General features: G+C 56.8%; 1 protein-coding gene across 2 annotated transcripts; it reads left to right on the top strand.

The window, feature by feature from the left end:
• The first annotated feature begins 157 nt into the window (after positions 1-157).
• EHD3 (EH domain containing 3) lies at positions 158-26,956 on the top strand. 2 transcript variants are annotated; one of them, XM_045809131.2, is made up of 6 exons: positions 158-851; positions 9,992-10,168; positions 13,301-13,398; positions 20,874-21,286; positions 21,943-22,107; positions 24,781-26,956. In XM_045809131.2, the coding sequence occupies exons 1-6, from the start codon at positions 625-627 to the stop codon at positions 25,306-25,308; spliced, it is 1,608 nt and encodes a 535-aa protein (XP_045665087.1). In that variant the 5' UTR covers positions 158-624; the 3' UTR covers positions 25,309-26,956. The 2 variants fall into 2 exon arrangements, with proteins under 2 accessions (XP_045665087.1, XP_045665086.1); XM_045809130.2 differs by having other exon boundaries at positions 783-3,817.
• The last annotated feature ends 421 nt before the right edge of the window (positions 26,957-27,377 follow it).

Here is a 27,377-nt window from a genome sequence, read left to right as displayed (position 1 = left end):
CACACATGGCGGCGCCCTGCTCAGCTTCTCGGCGCCGGGACCGACGGGCCGGGCCGGCCTTGCCAGTACTCGGGGACTTCCTCCGCGAGCCCGCTTCCTGCACGGCTGGCATTTAAACCGGCACTTGGGGCTGCGGGCTGCGGCTGCGGGTGCTGAGCTGTCCGCGGGCACGGCGACGCCGCCTCCTCTCCGGAGCCGGCCCGCCGCGCAGGAGCCGAGCCGCAGCATCCCCTCGCGGCACCCGGGCCAGGGCAGGAGAGGTCGGGGGCCAGGTCGGGGACCCGGCATCGCACCCCGGCATCTGGAGGTTTCATTGCAGGTTTGACTTTAATTTCCGAGATCGCAGCCCTTCTGCCCGGCGTAGATTATTTCTGCTCCCCACCCCGCCTTGGTCGCTGCTTGCGGCGCGCGCTGGGCTGGGCCCCAGGAGCTCGGGCAGGGCGCGTTCCCGCCGCCCCTGGGACCCCGGCGCCGCGCGCCCAGCCATGGTGCGGCCGAGCCCGGCGCTCGGGTGAGGCGGCGGCGCGGCTCGGAGCGGCCGGCCGGCCCTGCGGGGCCCCTTCCCCCCCGGGAGCTGAGGGCGCCGAACGCGGGGCTGCGCGCGGGAGGCGAGCGGCGGCCGCGATGTTCAGCTGGCTGGGTTCCGACGACCGCCGGCGGAAGGACCCCGAGGTCTTCCAGACGGTGAGCGAGGGGCTCAAGAAACTCTACAAGACCAAGCTGCTGCCCCTGGAAGAGCATTACCGCTTCCACGAGTTTCACTCGCCCGCCCTGGAGGATGCCGATTTCGACAACAAGCCCATGGTCCTGCTGGTGGGCCAGTACTCCACTGGGAAGACCACCTTCATCAGGTGAGCCGATCCCGGGGCTCCAGCAGCCCAACCCCCGCCCAGGGCGTAGGGCCTCCGTTCACTCCCGGTGGCCCCTCCTGCCTGGGGACAAACGGGAAGACTTCCGTGGAGGGCGCTGAAGACATTCTGGTGTTTGTGTGTCCAAAGCTTGCCCCACCATTTCACTGCTGGTCCCCCACCCCTTCCTACCTAGTGCCTCGCTGCTGGCTCTTGGCTCCAGAGGTCGGTTTGAAGTGTGAAAGTTCAGAGCCATCCGTATTCTACCCATTTTATGGATGATGAAACTGAGGCCCAGGAAGTACAGTGAGAAAGCTCCTGGTCACAAGAGCACCTTATGCTGGTTGGGGATGCCTCACATTCTCACGTTTTAGGGGCAAGCCCTTCATGGCCAGGACCACCTCCCTTGCCTTTTAAAGGGCTCAGCCATTCACGTGGGGGCTTGGCAATTGCAGCTGACCAGGCGGGCTGGGGACTCTGTAGCCCCTGCTGGTGTGGTGGCAGGTGTCCTTCTTTTTATCAGTTTCCTTCTCTGAGCAGAGCTCCTACATAGATCTCTTGGAGACTGGACAGAAGCAGTGTCAGAAGCAGAATGCTTTTTTTCTTTTCCCTTGTTTGATCTTAATGGCGCCGTAATAACATTAACTAGTCTTTCAGAGGTGGAGGGGACATGGGCAGATTGTCTCATCCAGCCCCTTGACCTGGCAGGTGAGATGACTGAGGTGTAGAGGGGTTCAGTGACTGCCCCAAGCCCCGTAACTGAGTAAGAGGCCCACCTGGGATGCTGAGATGCATGGGCGGAGATCCTTGGCTAAATGCCCGTATTGCTCTGACGGTGAGTCATCTATTCCCTTGAATTACAGAATCCTAGGGCCGGAGGGATCCTCAGGGAGTCAGCTTGTCCAGAGAAGTCCGTACACTGTCCTCCAGAGTGATGACCGTCTTTCCTGTCTTTCCGGGACAGGCCTCTCTCCGGTCCTCAGTCCACACGACCCTCAAGGCCAGGCGGTTTCCTCTGGCCTCATTTATAGCCATTGCCAAGCCTCTGCAGGTGCTTTGTGGCCCTCTGTTCAGTCAGACTTCTGTAGTGTGGCAACGGGGGCAGTGGCCTCCAAAATCAGTGGTGCTCATCTCCTGCAGAAGTTCTCAAAGCAGGGTGCTCTTGTTTCCCTTCAAATCAAATCTCATTTCCATTCCAGTCAAATATTGACGAGCTGGGCACCTGCCACATGCAAAGCACTGCGCTTGTTCCGCAAGGAGAGCAGAAAAGTTAACAGTCTGGTCACTAATTTTCTAGATACTAATTTTCTCCAAGTCTAAGCTTGTACCCAAGCCTTCTGGGAGCAGGGCTGCACCACGCTGTCTAAACGGAACACCAGATGGGCTTTGCCTTTGTGGGGTGGACAGCCTTGGGTTCAGCAGCTTTGAGGGGCTGAGTGATTTCTAAAGAAGTTAGGTACCTGGGCTGGGGAGTGGGGAGCTACTGGCTTTGGATACCTTATGTTGATAGAATGACAAGGGCTCTTAGCAATGGATCTAATCCATTGCTTTCTTAACTTTTTAAAAGGTTAATAATATATCCTTCGAAAATCTGACAAACGCTGTGGCCCTATCTTTAGAAAAATGCACGTCCATATACACAAAAATGCACAAATTCATATAGAATCTCAGAGCGAGAACCCCTGATCGAATCCATTTCCCTTAGTTCATTCAGCACCCGTTGCTCCCTAGGTTCTGTACAAGGTCTCCTTTGTAATCCCTGTCCTCCACCCGGCCTGGTTTGTGCCCCACGGGAAGTGCAGGCCATTCACAGATGGCTCGTGCCCTTACGCGGGCCTCCCTAGCCCTCTGGACACACCGGGTTATAACTCCAAGGAAATTACGTGGAGCTTCTCCTTCCGGTAGCACCAGAACTTAACAACCGTGCCTTAGCTCCCTGGGGGCCTCGCCTGGGGTCGAGGCTACTGGAGCCTCCCAGGAGATGTTTACAGAATGGGAGGGAAGATGGGGAAAGGCGAGTGTCTCCTGGGGGCAGGATCCTGGAGCGGCAGACAGATTGAAGTACCTCTTGCCTGAGAAGCTTTCCTGGCTCTGCCTGAGTCATGCTGGCGGGTAACTGGGTCTAAGAGAGTGGCAGAGTCGAGTTGCCATAGATTATTGCTTATCTGTGGGAGACAGGAAGGCAGGGAGAGGCAGATCCCTCGCTTTCTTATTCTCCGAGTACAAGAGTTCTCCCTCCCCACTCCCGTAGTAACTGAATTTAGCTCCTGCATCAAAAGCCATCCGCCGCGAGGGAGAGTCTACCAGCAGGGTAGGAGGGGTCCGAGCGCGGGGAAGCCCTCCAAAACCAAATTACGTCTTTTCCTCCTTTTCATGAAACCCACTAAACAGCTATTTTTCCCCCACTGGAAAATGTAGACAAGAATGAATTTGAGGAAGAAGAAAATAAAATCACCCATAAGCCCACGACTCGGGGGAAACCATTTTAAATATCATGTATACATATATATATAGAGAGAGAGAGAGATTTATATTTTTTGTATATGATTTATATACATTTATCTTTCCATTATTTTTAGCTATTTTGTAACACAAGTGAGATCGTGCCATAATGTAATTCTGTATGCTAATTTATTTCACTTAGAGAAGGAGCATTTTTTATGTAACTTTAAAACTGTCGGCATTATTCTTAAGAGCTGCATGATACTTCACCCTGTGTGTATACGATTACTCATTAACCAGTCCGCCTCTTTCAAATGCTCTAGGCCGTCTCTAATTTTGTGCCATTGTAGAGTCCCTCTGAATACCTCTCTGCATGATATTTTTCCACATGTTGGACTGTTTTCTCAGAGATTCCCAGAAGTGGAATCACTAGGCCAAAGGTTGTACCGTTTTGTTGTCTTTTTAAATTTTTTCTACTTTTTTATTTTGGTGTCAAGAATCCTATTTCTGAGTTGCTCTGCAAGAGGGTAAGTTGATACAACACCCCTTCCCCAGAGCGAAGCAGGCCCCCCTTGGGGTAGCCCAGGGTGCCTCCCGCCCTCGCTGCCCCTGCTGCTTGCTTCGAGCGCAGTGATTCCCAACTCCGTCCCTGACCCGAACCTGTGCAGACGTTTCCCTCGGAAACAAAGACTTGCCTCTTCGTTTCCTGGCCCTTGGCCCTTTGCCTCCTGAGTGCCCATCCACTTTCAGTTATGTGTGCTTGCCACGGCGTCCGTGTCTCGTCTCAGGAAGAACATGCAGTAAAGTACATTCTTCTAATAACTAATTAATGTGCTATGATCACTGCCTGAAATAACTTCCCTGGCCTAAGGCCTGGCAACCCAGAGTAATAAAATAAACAATAAATTGGCCTGGGGGCTGCTCCCTCCACACAGGCTGCCTCTTTGGATACAGTAGCTCTGTGTCCCTCTGGCCCTGGCAGCCTTCCTCCAGCCTCTGCTGTGTGCCTCCCTTCACTCTTCCTCTCACTGGCCCGCAGCCTCCACCCCCTGCTGCCTCCAGCCCCCTGTTCCCTTGCACGCTTGGCCCCTGGTCGCCAAGGCACATCGTGGGCTGCCCCGGGGGCTGAGACAGGCCCCAGCGCTCTGGTGGGCTGGGAGGGAGGCCTGGCTGGGCCACAGCAGAGGTCAAGTAGAGGACCAGGGGACGGAGTGTGGGGCCTGAGGCTGCCACAGCGAAGCTGCCAGGGCCTCCACAGAGAGATCCGGGCTGGTCGTGAGAACCTGAGGCCCTGCTACAATGGGACTCGGACCCTAAAGTATGAGCGCGTGGTGGGGCTGCAGGGCTGAGGTGGGGGGCTCCTCAGCGGGCCCTGTGGACTGCCCCCACTTCTTCAGGGAGCTCTTTGTGTCCTCCCACAAAGGTGACTCGGCATTTGGCTGGATTGTGCCGTCTCTCCTCACAACCCCAGCGTCCCCACTGCCAAGGCCTGGCCCCTGGCTTTACAGCATCTCTACCACACGGAAGATGATCATCCAGAAAGCCGAAGGACTAGGGAAAGGGGCCACCTTTCCAGGAACACCCACTGACCTCTGCAGGGTCTGTCCTGCCAGCCACAGTCCCTGCAACACCTCACTCCTGTCCTCCCGCTGTGGTCAGCGGACACCCTTCTCCCGTCAGGGCTGTGGTCTGCTGGTCCCTAAGTGGGAGTGGGTGGGACTCTGCCCACCTCTTACAAGGCCCGAGTGTTACTCAAGGGAGCGGACGGCCCTAGGCCAGAGGAATGAGTCTGCCTGCCTCAGGTGTGGCCTCAGATCTGCCTTGAACGTCAGGTGTGCGGAGGTCCTCAGGGGAAGCATTTACTGGCAGGAGGGAACCTCTGGAGAAGGGCCTGCATCCCATTCCCATTGACAGTGAGGTAAGGCCATGGAAAGAACTCAGGCTGGCTTAGCAGAATCTAGGCTCTACGCTATGGCCAAGAGACCTTGTCAGGAAGGCCTAGCCTGTCCAAACCCCAGCCTCCCCATCACTGACCAGACACGAGCAACAACCACTTTGTGGGGTGTGTCTCCGGATTAGGAAGGGAAAGAACCAGTGTAGCCCCAGTTATGCTGCAGGCACTGGCCTTGGGGCTTTATCATTCACTCTCGTCTTTCTAGCTGATTCTCTAAGCAGAGGCTTAGAAGCTGGCCCTCAGGCGAGTGGGGGAAGCCCTTGTCCAGCTCCGCCCACAGTTGGGGGGAGGGAACAGAGAGATGTGAGGGAGGTGAGGAGGATCTTGCCTCTACCTCCAAGGGCTGGAAGAGGAGTGGGAAGGGGACTGTGCGCGGTGCTGGGTGGGTCGTGGACTGGGCAGGCCGGCCTGTAGAAGGGTGAGTGCAGGAAAGGGAGGCTAGCGGGCGGCTTGACAGCCTGGCTGCCGGCCTCCTCCGTGCTGAGGTCACTTTGTCCCGTGGCGGAGGCTGCTGGTGCCAGGGACAGTGGTGGCTGCTCCGTTGCCTACAGAACTGATTCAACTCTCAGCGTGGCCATCGAGGGTCTCCCATGTCCTATCTCACTTTGTGATTATAGGGTGCTTTCCAGGGTCCCTAAAACCTCCTGAGGTAAGTATTACCCAACAGAGCAAGTATTATTTTGTTTTTTAAGATATTATTTGAGAGAGAGAGAGAGAGAGCACGTGCACACAGGGGAAGGGGCAGAGGGAGAGGGGGAGGGAATCTCAAGCAGACTCCCCACTGAGCGGGGAGCTCAATGCTGGGTCCATCCCAAGACCCTGAGATGACGACCTGAGCCGAAATCAAGAGTCGGACGCTCAACCGACTGAACCACCCAGACGCCCCAGTATTATTGTTTTGACCCTGTTTCAAAACTAAGAACCCAATGCTTGGAGAGACCCAAGGTACAGGTGTACAACGCAAATACCTGTAAGAGCAGAGAGCGAGCCGTGCCTTTAGGGTCTAGAGAACGCAACCCACGAGCCCGGCCTGCGGTCCAGCCCCGCTGTGGCGGACGTGGATTCTTCGGAGGCAGACCGGGTTAACGTTCTTGGCTCCACGCCTTTACCCTGGGTGCTTAGGTCACCAGTAAAGCAGGCCACATGCCTAGATTGCCAGCCAAGCAGGACACACAAAAAAATGAGGAAAGTGTTAGAAAACAATTTGCTTTAAAAGATATGAAGAAAAATTGTCCTCACGGAAACATCAGAATTGCGTGGGACTTCCTTACACCTATATTATGTTGTAGTATTTATTAAATTGCATTGGATGGCCAGGGGGCAGAGGGGCATACCAAAATCTTTTCCACTCTTAGGCCCTCTAAATATTGTTCTCTGGCCCCAGAGTTGGGCAACCTGTCTCAGTTTGCTCAACGGCAGCATGGAGAAACGCCGCCGTCCCATGGCGCTTCTGGGACTGACGCGGTGGAGGAATTCGGGGAAAGGTCCCGGAACGACACCTGCCACACAGCGGGTGCTCAGCCTGCCCATCCCTCTGTAGTCTTGTGTGTCCCCATCTCCGCCGTTTCCCACCCAGGCTTGAATTAACTTTTCTTTTTTTACACTGCTGTGGGAATGTTTTTGCCTGGCAACAGAGGCGATCTGTATCACTCCCCATAGAGAAGCAGCCATGAGATTCCTCAATAGCTTTTTCCTTTCTGGACACAGTGGTGGCTTTGTTAAGGGGGCACTCAGTGCTGTAAGCCATACCCAAATGTCCCTGAGAATTAACCAAGCCCTGGGTTCTCTGCCCAGCCCGGCTGTGTCCCCGGACCCGCTGGTGGCTTCGCTGGATTCTGTGTTTCTCCAGACCCATGTGTGGTCAGCAAATTGGGGGTCATGTGGGTTTAGCCGAGAGGGCAGGACAGCAGACCCAGCCGCCAGGCCCTTGCTTGGCCACCTGAGGCTGCGGCTCCAGAACATCCTGGAAAGTGGCCCCTGTTATGCTGGGAAGAGTCACCCTTTGTTCATTGGCTGGTACGCCGCGTCACTCCCGCGGCTGGGATCTGAGGCGCCCGTGGCAGGAAGATACTTCGTCACTGCGTTTGGCCTTCTGCAGGCTGGGCATTCTTGAGGCTGCCTCAGGCCTGTTTCTTTCCACCCGTCTGTATGTCAGCTGTCCCCGAGGCCTTTGATGACATCCAGCACCCTGCTCCAGGCTCAGAATTCACACTTGCCACATGCTCTGCCAGGAGGGCCCTGCCAAGGCTTATATCCAAGCACACGTGGGACAGGTGCCCCCATCCCAGGCAAGAATGCATGGGGTTCCCCGGCACAGCCGTGATCTCATGAGGCAGCTTCACGTTCCAAGAAGGGCCTTGGCGAGCCAGTGGGGCTGGACCTGCTCTGGTCACCCATAGCAACCACTTCTGTGGGCCGCATCCCCCTCACGGAGACTGAGCTTTGAACCCCACGGTGGGTGTTTATGGGGATGAGCCCATTCCTGGGTTTGTGGGCACCGAAACCTAACTTTCCCCCAAGGCCTGGCCCCCCGGCCAGCCTCCTGCCAAACCGTGCTCCTCTGTGGCCTTCCTGTCCCACTCCTCCTTCTGGTCTCCTGTGGGGCTCAGCCCCCTCCCGTTTCCTGGTCAAAGGACCTAAGGCAGGAAAGGAGACAGTGAATGTAGTGGTGAGGAGCGTGAATTCTCCAGTCCAAGTGCCACAGTTCAAATCCCAGCTCTGCTGTTCACTGACCGCATATCCTTTTTTACAATGACGGTAATCTCGGTGCCGGTACTGGCTTAAGGGCTTAAGGTCTGTAATGGATGGCACGCTCAGAACGCCCTTCGAGGTGGGTTTTCTTATTAGGCCCATTCGATGAGAAGGATCATAGCGCTCACATCCGAGATATGAAGAGGAAACGAGATAATCCATGGAAAGTCCAGAACAGCGCCTGGCACATGACTGGTACTTAATAAATCAGAACTATAATCTCCCAGGTCATGGAGGACGGTGGTGAGGTTCGCAGAGCGTACGTACCTTCTGAAGGGCGTATTCCTCATGGTTAGAGAAGCAGGTTTCTGGCCCCAGGCTGCTGAGATTCCCTGCCTCTACACTGAGGCCCTGAAGATGTGTTTGAGAAAGCCAGACATGCTGTCCAAGTGCGAACCTGCTGTCATTTATTCTCATCACAACCCAAGTGCCAGATTTCAAACTGATCCTCTGATGGGAGAAAATCCTGCCCTCACACCTGGGTTATTGGGCTGTCCTGGAGGAAGATGAGGGCCTCCCAAGGCAACTGAAAACCCTCCAGTGTGGCCAGGGGTGACCTCCTGGGCGGCAGCCCCTCCGCTGGCTCCTTGGGGAGGGAGCCCATAGCAACCCCATTTCAACCGCCCTGTGCCTCAGAGTAAACAAATGGCTCAGAACACTTCCTTAAGCACAAGCAGGATGTCGATGAGCCAGAAGAAACCCCATCGGGTCTCCCCAGCTACCAGCCTGTGGGGCAGAGCAGGACCAGTGCTCCAGGCCTGTTCTGGGGAGGCTTAAGACAGGCAGAGAGTTCAGGCCCTGGAGGCATGGCCTCCTGTCCCAGCTCTGTTCTGACCTGCGGCGCCTTGGTCAGCTCGCTGTCAGGGCAGAAGACAGGTGAAGAGCCAAGGATTTGGGGTTAGACTGATAGGGGTTTGGGTTCCCTAGCTGTTTAACTTGGAGAAAGCCACATAACCCTACTCTGCCTCAGTTTCCTCAGTACCTGCCTGTAGGGCCGCTGTGAAGCCCGAAGAAGATAACGTTCTCCTGGGGAGTAGTGTCGTGTCTGGCCGGTGGAAATGCGACTGAGTGTCACTGGATTTATCAGTGACATGGGAAAACTGGTCTAGAGCAGGTCGTCAACCTGCGGTGCCCCTTAGAATCAACGAGGGAGTTCCTAGAAAGGACCAGTGGCCAGTCCTCCCCCCTCTCCCCCGGCCAGCAGGGCAGGACCTCCGGGGTGGGGCCTGGGCACCATCTGCTGGAGCTGCACGGAAGCTCGAATGCACTGCCAGGGCGAGGACAACCGGTCCAGGAGGCTTTCACGTTCCTTCGCATCATTCTCGGGCTCACCATGTTTGCTCTTGACTTCTAACAGGGCCTGGAGAGGAGCAGTGGCCTTGGGCTGTCCCTGCCCGGTCCTGGAGAAGAGCAGAGAGGGGCAGCTGCCACGTCAGGCCACAGCCTAGTCCTGACGCTAGAGGGTGGGACTAACATTCTTAGACTTTTCGCAGTGTGCCCTTCACACCGTATGGTGTGGGAGCTGTTTTTATATTTTATATTAAGTAACTGAATAACCAGATAAAGAAGTCTGGACCTGCGGAAAGCCAGCAGGGTCTACGGACGGTCTCATTCTAACCTTGTCTTCGTGCAAGTACTTGAGCGGGCGACCTTCAGTTGTAAAGTCTGCTGTTCTCTGTGCAGGATTCAGTCTCAACCCCGTGCTTATGGCGGAGCTCAAATCCTGCTTCTCCCCGCCCCCCAACTACTGATTCAGGGAGAGAAAAAGATAAAGGCCAAGAAGCACAGATTAGATACTTGAAGTTCGGCTAATATCCCACTTCCTCCACGAAGGTCTTTCAATTCCCCCTCCGTGGAAATCCGTCCCTGCCGTGAAATGTCATTGCTGTCCACCTGCCCCTCTGCCGTGACTCGCATCACCGCCTGCCCGTGGCAGACACGCGGCTTTGCTCTGCGAACAGAACCCTTGTGTGACGACTGTGCTCCCTTCCGCCAGGTACCTCCTAGAACAGGACTTCCCCGGCATGAGGATTGGGCCTGAGCCGACCACGGACTCCTTCATCGCTGTGATGCACGGACAGGTGGAGGGGATCATCCCCGGGAACGCCCTGGTGGTGGATCCTAAGAAGCCTTTCAGGAAGCTGAACGCCTTCGGCAATGCCTTCTTGAACAGGTGCGTGCTCCAGGAACACTCATCCTGAGTGTTCTCTTTTCTTCTTCTTGGAGTTTGAGAAGGAAGGGACGGGGTCTTGGGAGGCTCACTGCCTTCTCCATACCTAGAGTCTCTCGATTGCCCCTTTCTTGCTGGGAACGTAACTGAGTCACCACTGATCAGGGATGTAGGAACTGGGCTAATTCCTCCTGATCGTGGAGCTGGGTAGGGGACACCAGTTAAATCACATCCGCCTAATCTGCACCTCCCTCCAATAAAAGCAGAGAGGGCTGTACTGTGTCTTTCCCAGCTATTGTCTATCCAGTTGACGCTTGAACAACACAGGTGCGAACTGTGTGGGTCCATTTATACACAAATTTTCCAGTGCGCAGGCTGGGACGGGGTGATGGACGCCTCTAACCCCTCATTGTTCTCGGGTCAGCTGTGCTACAGAGGGGATTTGCCTCCAACTGGAAGGAGGTAGAGGAAGGTTCCTCTCTGTTCCTGGACATTGTCCTTACCAGGTGGACGGAACCCGGGGCTGAAGGCGGGAGCCCTGAGTTTGAGCACTGTGTGACCTCGGACAGGTCACATCTCCTCCCCTGGGACGAGTGTAAGCCTGCAGACACCAGGGTCATTGGGTCAGTGTGAGTGACGAAAGCTGCAGGGAGTGTGTGGCAAGCTGACCCGCATTCCCGTTACTAGTCCACGTAACCAGAATGCAGGCTGACCCCGATCACCCTTGTGCTACAGACCCACACCACGAGCTCGCATGCGTATCGCACCTAAATGGTGGGAACTACTCTCTCTAATAGGAGGTATTTAGAGTAAAGGCAAAGACGCATCAGGTGGTCCTGGGTCACAGTCCTACCAAAGAGCACCATGGATCTTAGGCAGATTATCTAAGTCTCTGTGCCTCACTGTTCCCATCTGTGAAATAGGGTAAAAGTAATATCCTTCTCTGGCAAGAGGACTGATGAGGCCTCTGTGGAAAAGGTGGCGTTGGACATGGGTGTTCAATGATGAGTGAAATGATGCTGGAAAGGTCGGGGGAAGGGACATTTCAGGTAGAGAAAACTGGGGGGAGAAAGACGAATCCAACAAGCAGAGAGGAAGGAAAGAACATGGCTTGCTGCAGGAGCCCTGGGAGCAGAGCACAGGGCACTGTGAGGCCTGTGCTTTCCTCCAGGAGCACAAGAGCTGCGCGGACGGGTGTTTAGACTGGTGTCGGGCGTGTCTGCTGGAGGGACAACAGGGACCCGGGGGTGGGGGGGGGCGCCTTGCAGCTGCCTCCAGCTCCACGGCAGCCACACCCGGGAAGGCTACACCTAGACATCCGACTCCCATCTCCGAGCTGCCCAGGGGTCCTGTTACAAGCGCTCCAACCACCTCTGCCTCCTCCTCCTTCAGCTCATGCCCTTGCCTCTATTCTGGAGAAAACGGAAGCCAGGATCCGTGGAGCCCCTGGAGTTGGGTTTTCATCTGTCCATGCACTGAGGTCACCTGCCCCCGTCTGCAGAGAGCTGCGTTCTCTCTTTCCCCTCCCTTCCCCACAGGTGCTTTCGGGCCAGCCGCTCAGGGACCGCTCCCTCGGGGACTCCTTTTTCTGACAGCAGCTCCCGCCCCTGCCCCGCCCCTCACTTCCCTTCACAGCCAAGTTTCTGGACTTCACCTCCGCACTTCTCCCTGTTTCCCCATCACAGCTGCCCATGTGAAGGTCACCGTGACCTCTCAGTGATCATGGGCAGTGGACAGTTCCCTCCCTTCCCTTACCCTGCCTCTACTTTGCCATCAGTCCTTCTCGACCCTTGTTCCCTCTCAGCTACCTGGCCCTCGTCCTGCCTCCCTGGCCAGGCCCTCTCCAGGCTGCTCTGTCCCCTTTCTCTTTGGCTCCTGTGACCTGGTGTCCCCCTCAGTGGGGCCCACCCTCAGCCCCCTGCCCTTGTCACTCCAGGAGCTCAGCCTGGGGGAAGCTTCAACCATAGCCTCTGCCCCAGACACCAGCCCGTGCACCCGACCTCCTGGTCACCAAGTGTCCGAAACCCAAGTCATGCCAGCTTCAGCAAAATGAGGAAGTTTTCCTAGACTGCTTGAATGGGCCATAGAGCCTAAGGACCAGAATGAGGCTAGGCCTCAGGAATAATGGAAGCCAGGGGCCTAGATCGGACAGGGGCTTTGTCACGGACTTTCCCACCCCATTACCTAGTCCAGCGCCAGGCACGTGGCAAGCCCCCCACATACCTGACGAGCCGAACCAGGCTTGCTGCCAGCCATCCTCTCTGAGTCATTCTTTTGCTTAAAATGTTCTCAGCATAAATAGGGTTCTGCTGCCCTCAGTATAAAATCCGAATCTCAAGGCCCTCGCAAGGAGGCTGGAGGGTCCCCTGCCCCCCCCTCCCCAGCCTCCTCTGGGCAGCCCTCCCTGATGCCCCCTTCCGTGTGTCCCTGGCCTCCTCACTTCCCTGGCATCTCAGCTGCCACCTCACTGGGCAGTGGAGGCCCAGTGTACCTGAGAGAATAAGACATCTTTTTGACTTCCACCAAAAACAGCATCTAAGAGAGAAGGCTTGAAGTAAGAAGGACCTAAGTTACGTTTACCAATTTGTATTTTGAGACTTCAGGATGTAACCCTAGAAATATTTCCTTTAGCAAGGCTTGACCACTATCTTGATAGCAGGGCATCTGGAAGCCCAAATAAATGTTCCTGGGTGGCATGAGCCATTCATCAAGGCCAGCTTCCGTGCCGCCTCCTCCAGGAAGCCATCCCTGGAAGCCATCTCTCTACCTTGGATTTCCTGAGCCCTTCACCTGACCTCCCTCAGGGCACTGGTCCCATTTCACCTCACGTGTGGTTGCCTGTGCCCACACCTCCTCTCCCCGCCAGGCTGTGCTCCTTGGGGGCAGAGATTGAGGTTTGCTGTCCCTGACAGCAGGGGTTCGCAAGTGGAGGACCACGGCTGCCTTGGGATCACCCAGGGAGCTTCCTCAAACTACAGGTCCCGGGCCTAGTGCTGGGGCTGAGTCAGGCCCGGAGCCTGGGAATCTGCTTTGGAAGGCAGCCAGGCTTCTGAACCTCCATCCCAAGCCTGGGACTTGGGAGGGTGCGTGAGAGCCAACGAGAGGACAGCATGGGCTTGCTCTTGCCCCATGCAGGTTCGTGTGTGCCCAGCTGCCCAACCCAGTGCTGGAGAGCATCAGCGTCATCGACACTCCGGGCATCCTCTCTGGGGAGAAGCAGAGGATCAGCCGAGGTAAGCAAGGCACCGGCTAGGATTGGCTCTGGCTCTGTGCTGTGTTCTTTCTGGTATGTTCTCTTGCTTCCGGCCTATGAGACAGACCCCCCCCCCCCACATCCTTGCTGTACCTCGATGAGCTGGGACTGCCTCGTGTGCTGTGTGGGACGATCCAAGCAGGGGGCCAGAGGACAGTTTGAGCCCACTGTTGCTCAGGAGACAGCTGGCCTCAGTCTTCTCATCTGTAAAAGGAGACGTCAACATCTGCCTTACCTCATTGGGTTTATTCATCCTCCAAGAGGCCCGACTGTGGGCCAGACCCTGGTTTGCTTCTGAAGTTCCCATAGTCCCTGGCCTGGGGAGCTTGCCGTCTGCGGGGAGGGCAAATGCCTGCAGACAACTTCAGCCCAGGAACGTGAGGATGGGAGCACGCGCTGGGGCGTGAGAGTAGGGAGCTGGGTACGTAACAGCACTTAGAAAACTGTTCACTCCAGACAGATATGGGGCGACTGCTCACCGGGGAGGTCCCCGGGCACGGCAGCGAGGAGACGGAACGCTGGCCCCGACTGCGGCGAGCTGAGCCTGCCTCTGCCACGTCCTAGCTTAGTGAGCTCGGCAGGGATCTTTACTTCAACGATGCATCCGTAAAATCAGGGAAAATGATTCTGTCTACCTCATAGGGTTGTTTGAGGATTAAAACAAAAATAATATAGATATGAAGCCTCTGCCTGGCACATAGCAAGTGCTCAGTAAACGTGAATGACAGATCATCACCATCACCAGTCTTTTCTAGCTCTAAAATGCTCGATGATGCTGTCCAAAACTCAAGTCCGCTCCCGGCCCCCTACCCCAGCCTCTCCTGCCACAGCCTGCTGTGTGCCCCAGGGAGCTCCCTGCCCTTTCTGCGTCTCTGGCAAGCAAAGCAGAAGAAGCCGCTCCCGCCCCAGTACTGGAGCTAGGAGCTGGGCTGGAGCCAAGTCTGCACTCAGAAGGCAGCCTCCGGGAAGGAAAGGCTTGGGACTGGCAGGTGTTCTCTGGGCAGTGGCCTTAGGGGACTGTCTGCTGCCCTCCCGCATGTGCATTGGCCCCCTGTGCTCTGCAGCCAGCCGAGATCTGTCTGGGCCACCGTGGTGGGGCCCAGAAGCCCCTTCCTCCAAGGGCATGGCCCCCATGGGCCGGCCCCTGCTGAACCCCAGGCTCCTGGGCCCCGGGGAGGAGAGCCCACTGTCTCACGGGCAACAGGCCAGTGCCCCCATGGCTGTACCAAGGAGGCCCAAGTGCCCCCTGTGCTGGCCTGGGTACAGGCCCATCGCGTCAGAACTGGGCCACCGTGAGCACTCCAGCCAGCTGCCCCAGCTTCCTCTCTGAGGAGAGCAGCTCTCTGGAGTGGCAGCACCCAGCTCGGCCCGTGGGGATCCGCCATGGCCGTGTGGGTGGGTGCAGCCAGCCCTGGTATTGGGTAGACGGGGAAGACGGCGGGAGAGGTGGTCAGGTCCTCAGCGCACTCCAGGGCCTCAGGACCCTGGTCTGTGCTGCAGGAAAGACAGAACCTGTGCCTCAGGGCCTCGTTCACAGCAGGAGGGAGGAGGGCTGAGGCCCGGTGGGAAAGCCAGGCCTCTCCCTCCGTCTCATTTCACTGAGGAGGTGACACCTGGGACGGGGGGAAAGACGGCAGCCAGTCAGGAGGGGCCTGTGTTAACACACCGTGTAATCGGCAGGACATCGGTGGAGAGAGTCTGGGACGCCTGGGCTCGGGCTGCCTACCTCTGGGCTGTTCGGTGGTGCAGGGGCTGAGGAGGACCTGGTGTGGAGACACAGAACCACGGCCCTGGGAAGAGAGGCTCGCCTGCCCTCTCCTCCGGGCCTTCGTGAGCAGCTCGGTACTCGGGCGAGCCTGTGGAGCTGCTTGGGCAGCTCTGTCTCTGGCTTCTATGTGTTCCCCTAAATACTCCCTCCCTCCTTACCAGACCCTCCCTACCATCGCCCCTGTTTCATCTGGGCTCCCCCTGCATTTAGACCTAAAGGAGATTTACTGCTTCACACTGGCAGCCTGGGTCTCCTCAAGGAAGGCTCAGGAGAGCCACAACTTCTCCATCTGAACCACCTGGGGTCTGGGGTGGGGGGCAATCCTGCAAGGCCGTGCAGCCTGACAGGTGGGTCCAGAGAGGACTCCGGCCTCTAGGATTTCCGAGGGCACTGGACTGTGAGTTCGGAGCCCTGCATTTTCGAACTAGGATAGGTCCCAACAGGTCACATTTTCTCCTGGAGCCTGTGTCTTGTGTAACAAGGGATAATGATACCCATCACATGACCTTGTGAGGTCGACAGATCGTAATGGAAACACAGACATCAGCTCTGAGACTGGATCACAGTGAGCTCCCTTCTTTCCCCATTATCTGCCAGCCAGGGCTGCCTGTTAAACAACGCCAGGCTGATCTATGTGAATGGCCTTCCTCGCGGTTGTACAGTGCACAGCCTGTGCAGCTGTATGTGGCAGCCCCGTTTGCAGGGACTGCTGCCCTCCCTCCTCAGCTCCTGTCCCATTCCATTCTTTTCATATTCTTGTATCTTCTCTCCTGCTTTCATCTTTGGACCTCAGGGGCTGCCCTTGGCAAATTAGGTGCTTGGTTTTCTCGCCTGTCCTTCCTATCCCTTCCTACCCCTCACTGACTTCCAGAAGCGATGGCCCCATGAATGGTTACATAAGCCAGTTTGTTCTCTGCCTTCCCGAGTTCATACTATAAATGCAGTTGCTGGCAAAAGCAGCCTGTGATAAAAACCAGAGCTGGAGCTGGACTCTGGCACCGTATCGCCAGCCTAGGACAGTGTCGCCTGCTGCACTCCAAGGAGACTGGGAGTGGGAAGGCACCAGACACCCTGAGATGTTAGGGAAGTTTCCAGTGTGCAGAGCCTCTCCCATTCTTGCTCACAATCAGCCATAGGACCTGGTAGTTCCAGTTTCTGTCTACACACGTGTATACCTTCTCATCTACACACACACCCCCCCTTGCTCCACCCCCCCCCCACACACACACAAGCAAATGCATGGAACCGAACGCTCTCTGTATGGCTTCTGGCCTGGGGCCCTCAGAGCTCTGGGTTTGGCTGCACCACAGATCTGGCGCTTCTTCCTTTCCTCCAGCCAGCTCAGGACAGGACGGGGCCCCATGGGGAGTCTGGCGACTGCGCTCTTTGCAAGAGCACCGGGCAGAGAGGCGTGTAGAGCCTGAAATCCAGCCCACGCTCCACCCCCTGGGCTTCACACCGGGCACAGTGCCATCTCCCCAGCAAAAAGGGGCAGCCTTCTCAAATCGGCACAGAGCCACCTCTGGCTGGTGGCCCCAGGGTGCCACATGCTGGAAAGTGAGCTGCTCCCGAGGGCTCCCCAGGCCTCAGCCTTCATGGGAAGGAGCCCTCCAGCTCTGGGCTAGAGCTGGCAAAAGAGTGGTCCTTGCTCAGGGTGGGGCCTCTCTGCCCAGGCCTGGGGGAGGGTGTCTTAGGGGGAGAGAGGAAGCAGGGGACATCCGGGAACCTGAGTCCAGGAGGTCCCAGGCCCGCACGTGTCTCTGGATGAAGATGCACTGGGATGGGCAGCAGGCAGGGAGCCAGTTCCAGGAAGTGACAGGATGTGCCCAGCCCCAGGCTCATTACTGGGAAGAAGCAAGGATGCAGCAGAAGTGGGAGGGCTCCGGAAGCCTGAGCGTCCTCACACCTGGGAACCACATTTCCTGGCTCCTTCTCAGCTGGAATTCCCCACAGGCCCCACCCTAGAAAAGCAACCCCTTGGGCATGGTGCTCCCATCCGTCCAAGGGGACCTCTTCCTGTACAGGTGAGCTCAGCGGGGCCAGAGCAGGTAAAAACCACGCCCAGGCCGTAAAGCTGGAATGGGAACTCGGGTCTCCTGATTCCCAGTGCAGCGGCTTCTGAGCACATTATCATCTCCTGCCCAGGAAGAGTGCAGGGAGTGGGAAGGCAGCAGACTCTCATCTGCAGTCCGCTGGGGGGACCTCGGAGGGTCTGGGCTGGTCCTTGCAGCCTCATGTCCCTGGCCCGTCCCTGGACTCTCCCTGGAGTGGGGCCCGCACTTAGGGACGTCTGGGCCCCAGACTCTATGCCCTCCACATGTGGCTGTGTGGGCATCCCGCGCCGGGGCGGGGCAGCGGAGTCCTGACACGCGTCACAAGGGCTTGCTGGCAGCCTTGGGGTCCTCAGAGGCCTGCGATGTGTCTGTCCGGCCACTTTCAATGTTACCTCTAGGAGGCATGCAGTGTGACATTGTTTCCCTTGTCATCCGAACTCGTCCCACATTTTGAAAATTGATGCACTCTTATTTCTCTTTTGCTAAGATGTCTTTAAATCTCAAAAGAGATCTTTTGGGGCAAGAGAGGACCTTTCATATGCCCAGTCCTCTGAGCTCCAGCCTCACACATGGCTCTGCCTAAGAAGGGAGCGTGGACAGGAGGCAAGGGTCTGCGTTCCAGTTCTGCCCGTGTGAGCTTGGCCAGCCCCTCGCTGCCCTGTAAGATGTGTGTGCCCTGTGTACCTCCTGGCATGCAGACACTTAGGAGGCCGCATGGAAGCTGGTTCTGTAAATACAGAGAAATGCGCCGTCAGCTCCCTTGTATTACACTGCAGACTGCAGGAAGCCGGTGGGTGATTAAGTGGTTGCCTTGCTTATTGTGTTTGTCTCATTGATTTCCTCCTGCCTGGCATTACTTAGAAATGCTTTCTTTCCAGTCCTCCGGAGCCTGGGGGTTAGTGGGGAGAGCCTCAGATCCTGCAGGCTGCCTGGTCTCTGGGCCTGATGCCTGCAGGTCAGATCTCTGGGAGCCAGCAGACTGGCTACACGTAAGCCCAGGGGTTCCGGGAAGGCTAGCTTCACCGCTCAGGCCCTTGGGACTTAAGTGTCCCTCGAGCCACTAGTTTGCATGTCCTGAGCCCTTGCACAGCTGCAGGTGCTCAGGGGCTCTTACTGGGGGGTCTCAGCGCCATTCCCGAGACCACCTGAGGACAGGGGGCCTGTCACCCTGGAGGTTAGGGCAGAGCCTCCAGACCGATCCAGGCCCTCCCTCCGCTCTTAGATCCTGCTGCCAGGGCTCTGCCACTGACCCCTCATTGGTCAGGTGTTATTTCCCCCATTTTACAGCTGAGAAAACTGAGGTTCAGATTTGCTAAGGCCACACAGACAGTAAATGAGACACCTAGTCCCATGCCCTTCTCCAGTCTGTGCCTTTCAGATGCTCCCATTTCTGGATGTGCATAAGCCCAGTCCCAGAGACAGTGACCCGTCCTGGAGGCTGCTAGGTTCTCAACAGCTGGGTGTGGGAGGCTGAGCTCCAGAGGAAGCCCACACCCTCACTGCTCGATCCTCAGGGTCCTCACAGCCAAACCTGGGGAGAAGGCGCCTGGCGTTACTGACTTTGCAGTTTGACGGCACCGGTCAGAGCGTGCAGGATTCACAACCCCAGGAAGATGGATAGGAGGTCTCTGTGCTTATAAAATCCCAGAAAAAGTTCCCAGAAGTTGTCTGGCTGTCCTCAGGCAGGAGCAGACTTCACACAGGCACTCCATGGGGTTGAAGACAGAGGCCCCCAGCCTCCTATCTCCCTGTCCTGCAATGGCTTCCTTGTGTGTCCCCAACATCCATCCTGCTGTGCACTCCACCCTCACACCTCTAGTCTTAGAAGCAGGGAGAAGGGAAGCTCAGAGATCTTCCAATCCAACCCCCTGCTTTGACAGGCAGAGAGACCAGGGAACAGAGACTGAAGGCTATCTGCCCAAGAACACATAGCAAGTCAACGGCTGCCCAGAAGCCAGAGTGGGCTTACCCCATCAGTGCTCCTCAGGGTGACCCCTTTGGAGCACATCCTGAGAACACCGAGGGGCATCTCACCCAGCCACGGGGACAGGAACGGGCAGGGGGCCGTCCTCTTCCAGCAGCACTGACCTGGTGCTGCTCTTGCCCCACCCCACCCCGAACTGGGGGCGGGTCAGCCTTGCCCCTACTCCCCCTCAGGCCTTTGCAGCTGAGCCCCTTTTTGCATGGCTGGTGCCATCAGGCATTGGAGAGAGTTGGGGTGGGGGGGGAGCCTCTTTGCTCTGCAGCTTCTCTGGCCTGTGGAGGGCTACTAAGAGGCCTGACTCGGGATGGGGAGACATGAGCTCTGATCCCGGTTCTGCCCACTCCCGCCACATGGCCCTGTGCACTCCCGGAGCCTCCACCCCCTTGTCACTAAAGTGCCCGGCTCCGGCCGCGCAGCCGGTTAGGAGTGGCTGCTCTGTGACTTTCTGGCAGAAGCAGCAGCTCTCGGGGCCGCCCTGCGAGCAGCCCGCACGCCACAGCCACAGTCCTGTCAGGCCAGAGTTGAGAATGAGCCCTGCTGCCCTCCCCAGCTACCAAGGAGGGCAGGCTTGCTGGGTCTGGACTCCAGAGGAGCAAAGCTGTGACCCGCTTGCTAGGATGGGGCTTGGGGCAAGGGGATCAGGTTGTCCTTGTTTTCTGAGCCCTCTGGCCCCCTTCCTGCCCACAGCTCTGAGGGTCTGCTTTGGGAGGTGAGAGCAGCCCTCCACCTGGCTGTACTGAAGGGAAGATTAAAATAGCCAGGCCTGGGAGGGAGGGACAGAGGGGAACAGGTACCAGCCCCAGGGAGGGAGAGGGAGAGGGGAGCAGGGTAGGGGGTGGAGGCTGCAGGTCATCTGAAGCAGGAAGGCACAGGCCTCCTGGACTCTGTGGGAGCTGCTGGCTGGGCCTGGGCCGAGGGCAGGCAGGGAGGTGGGGAGGCAGGGAGGTGGCTGGTGCAAGACTGCTGCCCTCCAGCCTGCAGGGAGCCCAGGGCCCAGGTGGTCCCGTCCAATCCACTCCTGGTCCTGCCCCTCAGTGGCTATTTGACTGTCACCTCATCTCTGAAACTGTTTCCTCCGAAAAGTGGGAGTGGGACTCCTCACTCTGCCTATCTCACAGGTGCTGTGGGGGTGACATGAGGCCGTGATGTCAATGTCTTGCCAGCCAGAGCAGGCACTGAACTTGGGGTTGGAGAGCTGGCTACCGTGCCCCAGCGGCTACCCCCTACAAGCAGGGTGGTCTTGGCTGAGTCACGGTGCCAGAGTCTCTCGGTGACCTGACCGAGCCCCTACTTCATTGCTGGGCGGAGCCTGGCCCCAAAGCACTTTCCTGAGCCCGGTCCCTGAATGGGGAGCACTCCTCCGCCTGAATAAAAAGGCTACATGGGAATAGTGATGTTAACAGCAACTATGTGCTAGGCCCCGAGTGTGTCTGGTCCTTAGAATTCCATGAATTAGGTGCTATTAGTATGCCCGTTTATGGGTGAGGGAACACTGGCTCAGAGGCACTGAGTGACATGTTCAAGGTCAAATAGTGAGCAGTAGAGACGCTGGGATTGGAACCCAGATCTGACTCCCAAGACCGTGTTCTATGTACGGTGCCTGGCTGCCTCTGCCCGAGGGCCCCCTCCTGACTGTCCCTCTGCCACAGGGTACGACTTCGCGGCCGTCCTGGAGTGGTTCGCCGAGCGGGTGGACCGCATCATCCTGCTCTTTGACGCCCACAAGCTGGACATCTCTGATGAGTTCTCCGAGGTCATCAAGGCCCTCAAGAACCACGAGGACAAGATGCGGGTGGTGCTGAACAAGGCGGACCAGATCGAGACTCAGCAGCTGATGCGGGTGTACGGGGCCCTCATGTGGTCCCTGGGCAAGATCGTGAACACCCCGGAGGTGATCCGGGTCTACATCGGCTCCTTCTGGTCCCACCCCCTCCTCATCCCCGACAACCGGAAACTCTTCGAGGCCGAGGAGCAGGACCTGTTCAGAGATATTCAGAGTCTGCCCCGAAATGCCGCACTGCGCAAGCTCAACGACCTCATCAAGAGAGCCAGGCTGGCCAAGGTGAGGCTGTCCCCCCGGAGACGTGCAGGCTGGGGGCGGGAGGGTCAGCTGCCAGAGCGGGGGGCCGCCACCCACAGCCCTGAGCTCTCGCCTGCCCGCCTGACACCATCCTAGAGCCCCCGCTTCACGGACATCAGCTGTGCCCGCTCGGGCAGTGGGGGGCAGGATAGTGTGGTGGTTATGGTCACAGGCCCTGGCGTCAGGTGGCCAGACTGGAGCCCACCTCCACGGTTCTCAAACTGTGATCCCAGCTCTGGCGAGGTCTCTTTATGCCTGTCTCCACGGCTCTACAATGAAAGGATGGGAGGATATAGCAAAATAAGGAACGTAGCGGCCCCCATCACAGTGCCTGGCACCCTTAGAGTGCTCCAGAAATGTGAGCTGTCGTTGCCATCTTCCTCGTCACCAACCCCAGCAGCAGTATTACCGTCCCTCTTACTGCCTTGACCTTACTCTCCCCATAATCCCACCCTTCCCTTATGATCTAGGAAAACAGCTCCGCCCTGGAAGTGACCAGCGAGGGTGAGGGGGTGAGATAGGAACGATCGCAGAAGCAGCAGAAGCAGGAGGAGGGATTCATGGGAAGAGATGGGTGAGAGCCACCCCCTGGAGAGAAGGAATGGGTCCGAAGGTTTCTCTGTGCCCCCATGTCTCAGGTTCACGCGTACATCATCAGCTCCCTGAAGAAGGAGATGCCGTCAGTGTTTGGAAAGGAGAATAAGAAAAAGGAGCTGGTGAGCAACCTGGCTGAGATTTATGGCCGCATCGAGCGGGAGCACCAGATCTCGCCTGGGGACTTTCCCAACCTGAAGAGGATGCAGGTAACCGGGGCTCCAGGGCTCCAGGACAAGGGACAATGTCATATGAGCTGGCCGAGGAGAAGGCCAGCCCTGGATGCCCCGATGGAAGCAGACCCAGAGTCCAAAGGCGAGGAGATGGCCCCATGTCTGCCTTTCCTACTGAACTGCCAGTGGCCCAGCAGATATCATATCTGGGTGTGGGGAGAACACGGAGCCCCAGTGCTCCCAGTGAGACAGGGTGATCCATGATGTTTGGGGCCTGATACCTCCAGTGTAGGACCTCCCCCTGACACGAACACCACAGGCTTGGAGTCCCCACCATGCCATGTGAAATGGGACGTCACCTGACATGGGGTCTCCAGACTCTCAAGTGCTTATATTTACCCTAGAGCTCCCACTTGGGAGCAATTTGGGACACAAGCCACGGAGAAGCAGAAGTCTGCATGGGAACTTGCCATCTCCAGGGTACACCGAGGACCTCTGTCTTGGGCCAGGGACCATAACACCTGGTTTCTCACATTATTCCCCAGAGCAGTCCTCTGAGGGAGACCTTTTCATCCTCCTTTTACAGATGAGCAAACCGAGGTTTACAAAGGTAATTAACCTTTGTAATTAATTGCTGGCAGTTTTCTGAGAGTAGTGTTCACACAGGCTGCTAGTGGGAGAGCCGGGAGCTGTCCCCACAGTCCAAGCAAGAAACCACCACACCATACTAACTGGATCCTCTCTGAGCCTCTATCTCTTCTTCTGGAGTCTGAAGCTCCAGAAACATCCACCTTTCTAGATGTTACGAGCATCAGTGAGATCATATTTGCAAGGTGCTTAGCACAGAGCCTGGGACAGACTATGCTCTTAAAATGCAGTGTCCCATTCGGTAAGACATCACCACGGGGGGGGGGGGGGAGCTGGGTGATGAACACAAGGGACCTACCTGTACGCACAATTGTTGCAACATCTCATGGTTCTATGATTATTTAAAATAAAAGGGTTCTAAGAAGTAGGGAATTTTTAAGAATAGCAACAGACGTAGTAGTAACATCGTTTGTGCTCCTGTTGCCGATTTTGATCTTGGCCTTGGCAATTTGTTTCTCAGTTTAAGACCGGAGGTTCAGAATGTCAGTAGAGGTGCAAATAGGCATTTTTAGTTTCCCATGTGCTAAGAGAAAGAGAAAAAAAAAATAGACGTGCAAAGTATGCTTTTGTTCATGTATCCCTTCATTCCCATAACTACCTCCCAGGAGCTAGTTACTGATTTCAGAATCACTTTAACATAATTCAGGTTTGCCACTCAGCTGTGGCTTAGAATATTTACAACTTTTAGCCTCTCCTTCTGTTAAGAGTGTCACGATCTGCAAGCATTTTGGAAGATAACATTTGAAAGGGCCCATACCACCCCATTTCTAATGTGAGGAATCCTTTCACATTATAAATTATTTCACCTTCTCATCTGTTTGCCCACCTTAGGCCCCGTTGTTAGGGACGCTGAATCAATCACGTAAACGGCGGTCCTGGCGGGGCCTGTGTGCCCCCGCAAGACATTAGGATGCTGTTTGGAAGCCCACCAAACACACCTGGCTGTGGATAGGCTGGGAGAGATGCCAGGGACCTTGGGAGGTTATGCCCCGAGGGCAGGAGGAAGGGCTTATCTGCTCTTGCCCTGCACACCCCACCCCTCCAGCCCCCTTTCGCCTCCCCGGTGCGGCCCTGCCTTGGAAGGGAGGTGAGAAATGCACAAGCTAACACTCACTCTTGAAATGTAGTTGTGGGTGTTTTCTGAATTTTTCTGCAGTGAACTCGATGTGCTTGTCCCTGAGGCTTCCCCTGTGCACTGGTCTCTGCCCAGTGTCCTGAGATTGCTCTGGCCAGAGCCAAGGCAGGAGCAGAAAGCTCTCACCTTGTCACTGAAAAGGCCAAGGAGCTGGGTGTTCTAGACCCGGGACCTCTCAAAATCGCAGAGATGTGCGAAGGGGAGTGTATTTCTTGTGCCATGGGGTGTGGGTGTCAGGGGAAGGCAGGGAGGGGAGCTTTTCTAGGATCTGCATGCCTCCCTGCGTCTCCTGTGTCCAAACCCACAGGGGAGAAGCCAATAGTTGAAAACTCTCTCCAGGTGATTCCGATTAGCATCCCAAGAGTCACTGGTTCGGAGATGAGCCACGGCTTCTATGATGATTTGTGTTTTGTTGCCTCTGCCTCAGTCTTTCGTCCCCTAAATGGGGTAGAATGTGATGTTCCTCCCTCAGAGAGTCCCTGGGGGAGCGAGTGAGATCACCCATTAAAGCGAGCAGCTGCTGTGCCCTCAGGAAATAACCCTGAATAAAGCAGAGAGACGCACAAGCTCGTCTCAGAGGACAGGGCATTCAGGAACCACCCTTCGGTAGCCAAAACTAGCAAAAGAGAAATTGGATTGTTTTCCAGAGCTGTAAAGGGAGTCCAGATAAATGGAGCAAACCAGTATTTGTTCAATTTCCTTTTCTCCCCCAGACCCTGCACCTGTTCTCTCCGGAAAAATTCCACCCAGAGCCAGTGCCTTTTTTTTCCTCCTCCTCTCTCACATCTTTCTTATTTTGTGATCGGCTTTTTAGCCTCCAGGGCTGGGAGTATTCCAGCATTTGCAGAAGGCAGCATCCCCAGCAAGGGGAAAGATCTCCTTCCGGGGTCTTCTACCCTCACTTTCTTTTCTCTCCCTCTCCCCAGGACCAGCTGCAGGCCCAGGACTTTAGCAAATTCCAGCCCCTGAAAAGCAAGCTGCTGGAAGTGGTAGATGACATGCTGGCCCACGACATCGCCCAGCTCATGGTGCTGGTGCGGCAGGAGGAGACGCAGCGGCCTGTCCAGATGGTGAAGGGCGGAGCGTTCGAGGGCACCCTACACGGTCCCTTTGGGCACGGCTACGGGGAGGGGGCCGGGGAGGGCATTGATGATGCCGAGTGGGTGGTAGCCAGGGACAAGCCCATGTACGACGAGATCTTCTACACCCTGTCGCCGGTGGACGGCAAGATCACAGGGGCCAACGCCAAGAAGGAGATGGTGCGTTCCAAGCTGCCCAACAGCGTGCTGGGCAAGATCTGGAAGCTGGCTGACATTGACAAGGACGGCATGCTGGATGACGAGGAGTTCGCGTTGGCCAACCACCTCATCAAGGTCAAGCTGGAGGGGCACGAGCTGCCCAACGAGCTGCCCGCCCACCTGCTGCCCCCGTCCAAGAGGAAAGTGGCTGAGTGAGGGGCAGAGGAGGCTCAGAGCAGGCAGGGGTTTGAGGAGATGGGAGAGGAGGACACACACACACATACACACACACACACACACACACACACACACACACTCGCACACGCAGATCTTGAAAACTGCATTGCAGCTGAGAGGGGCAGGGACCCCCAGGCTTCTGGACTGGTCTTTGGACACATCGCCAGGTTCTCGGCATTGATAGAAGCACAGGAGCGCTCCCGGGACCCCAGGGTCAAGCCCAGGTCTCCATGCCTCTTTCCCTCCCCTCTCCCACCACCCAGAGACCTGCCTTCTCCCTCAGAGGCAGTCCACTCCCCCACGGGTAGCCCACCCGCCTCCAGACTCCCAGGCTCGGAGCAGATGGAAAAGGCTTCTCGCTTAATAGGCACTGTACTGTTTTCGGTGCTTCGTCCCCCTCAGTGGCTTCCCAGTGGTAAGCAAGGCTCCAGGGCCGAGAGAAATGCCAGAAGGGGCTGCCACAGGGGGGCGGGGGTTAGGGGGTGTAGAAGGAAGCATCCTCGGCTGGGTCCTGAACCTGAAGAGACATAGCCCTGAGCTCTGTGCCCCACCCCCCCAGGCTCAGACTGTCTGCCTGCGTGGACCAGTCCTTGAACCCTACCCCTACTTCACTGCAAAGAACCCCAGACCCAGAGAGAAAGAGAACAAACTGTCAGGAAAGAAGGCAAAGAAATTGCCTGAAATCCTCAACTCAGAGCCAAAGTGGCTTTGTTCCACAGAGACTGTGAGGTTCGTGTTTCTCCCACCCGGCCCTGACGTTTGGATGCTCGGACCCTTCTGCCATCGGTCCAGCCCCGCCGTGCGCCGGGAGCTGTGGGGGCACTGCACATAACGATCCCGCTTGTCCCCCCTCGGGAGGTAAGCATCAGTCCTCCCACTTTGCCGATGAGGAGCTTGAGACTCAGAGGAGTTGAGGTGACCTTCGCAAAGCCACAGAGGCCACGCGTGGTAGAGAGAGGATTCGGAGCCAGGGCCTCAGACCCTGCCCGTGCAGGATCCCAGCATCGCTGGCTGCCACCGAACCCCGGAGAACAAGCCGAGCATGCAGGGCACACCTCAGCCGCCCAGGGCAGGCTACTGAGGCAGAAGGGCCAGCCGGCATTGGGTGGCCGTCAGTCTGGCCATCTGTCCCATCACAGAAGCAAACCGTGCCGTCTGGCTACGCAGCCCATGTTCCTAAAATCACCCAAATCCGACAGCGCCAGCCGGAGAGTGGGCCGGCCTGCTGGCTGCTGTTGGCGCCTGAATCATCCCGTTCAAACGCAGCCACCGACCCTCCTCGAGGGGAACCTCGTGCTCACTCCCAGAAGGCGAACGTGAGGGTTCTGAGGTCTGGTTCCCTGCAGGAGCCCCGGCGACTCTGCGGCGGCCTTGGCACCTCCCTACCATTGTCAGTGCCCTACGCCCTCCTTCACGCTCTCCCTGCCCCCGGCTTGCTTTGTGGCCACTGAACCAGTCACTTTGTATGCTATACTCCTACTGTGATGGAAGATAGAAACCAGTATAACTTATTTTATATCTATGTTCAGACTATATCGAGAATATTCTATGTATCTCTGATGTGCTTACTACTGCAGTGCATTTGTCATTAGGATTCATGTTAATACAGCACATTTATCCTTTGGTACCTGCTTGGCCACAGAGCGTCATTCCAGAGGAGGCTGAGGGAGGCCGAGGGAGGGAGGTGGGTTCTTACTGGGCTCCTGGGGGCATCCTTGGCAGAGGGTCGGGCTGCACTCACACACAATCCCATCGGCCTGATGCCTCCAGGCTGACCTCCTGGAACCACCGCTTCCAGCCACTCTGGAGTGGAGAGGATCCCCAAACCTCCGGGTTTCCTTCTGTACCCAAAGGTTTCTCTTTCTCGTGAAATGAAGGGCAAGAGAAGACCGAGGCAAAGAGGTCACATGTCCCCTAAGTTGAGTGCAAAGCCCAGCCTGCTCTATGCCTTGGAGACGAAGGAGACAGCAGTGAAGAAGAAAGAGAGGTATCCATTGTCCCCTTGCCCCACCACCACTTGGACACATGCATGTCTTCCTGCCCCACAT

Source organism: Ursus americanus, chromosome 7 (genome assembly GCF_024610735.1).
Source record: "Ursus americanus isolate L20-20 chromosome 7, mUrsAme1.1.p, whole genome shotgun sequence".
Taxonomy (NCBI): domain Eukaryota; kingdom Metazoa; phylum Chordata; class Mammalia; order Carnivora; family Ursidae; genus Ursus; species Ursus americanus.
Note: the sequence above shows the minus strand (reverse complement) of the source record. Positions and strands in the feature narration are given on the sequence as shown.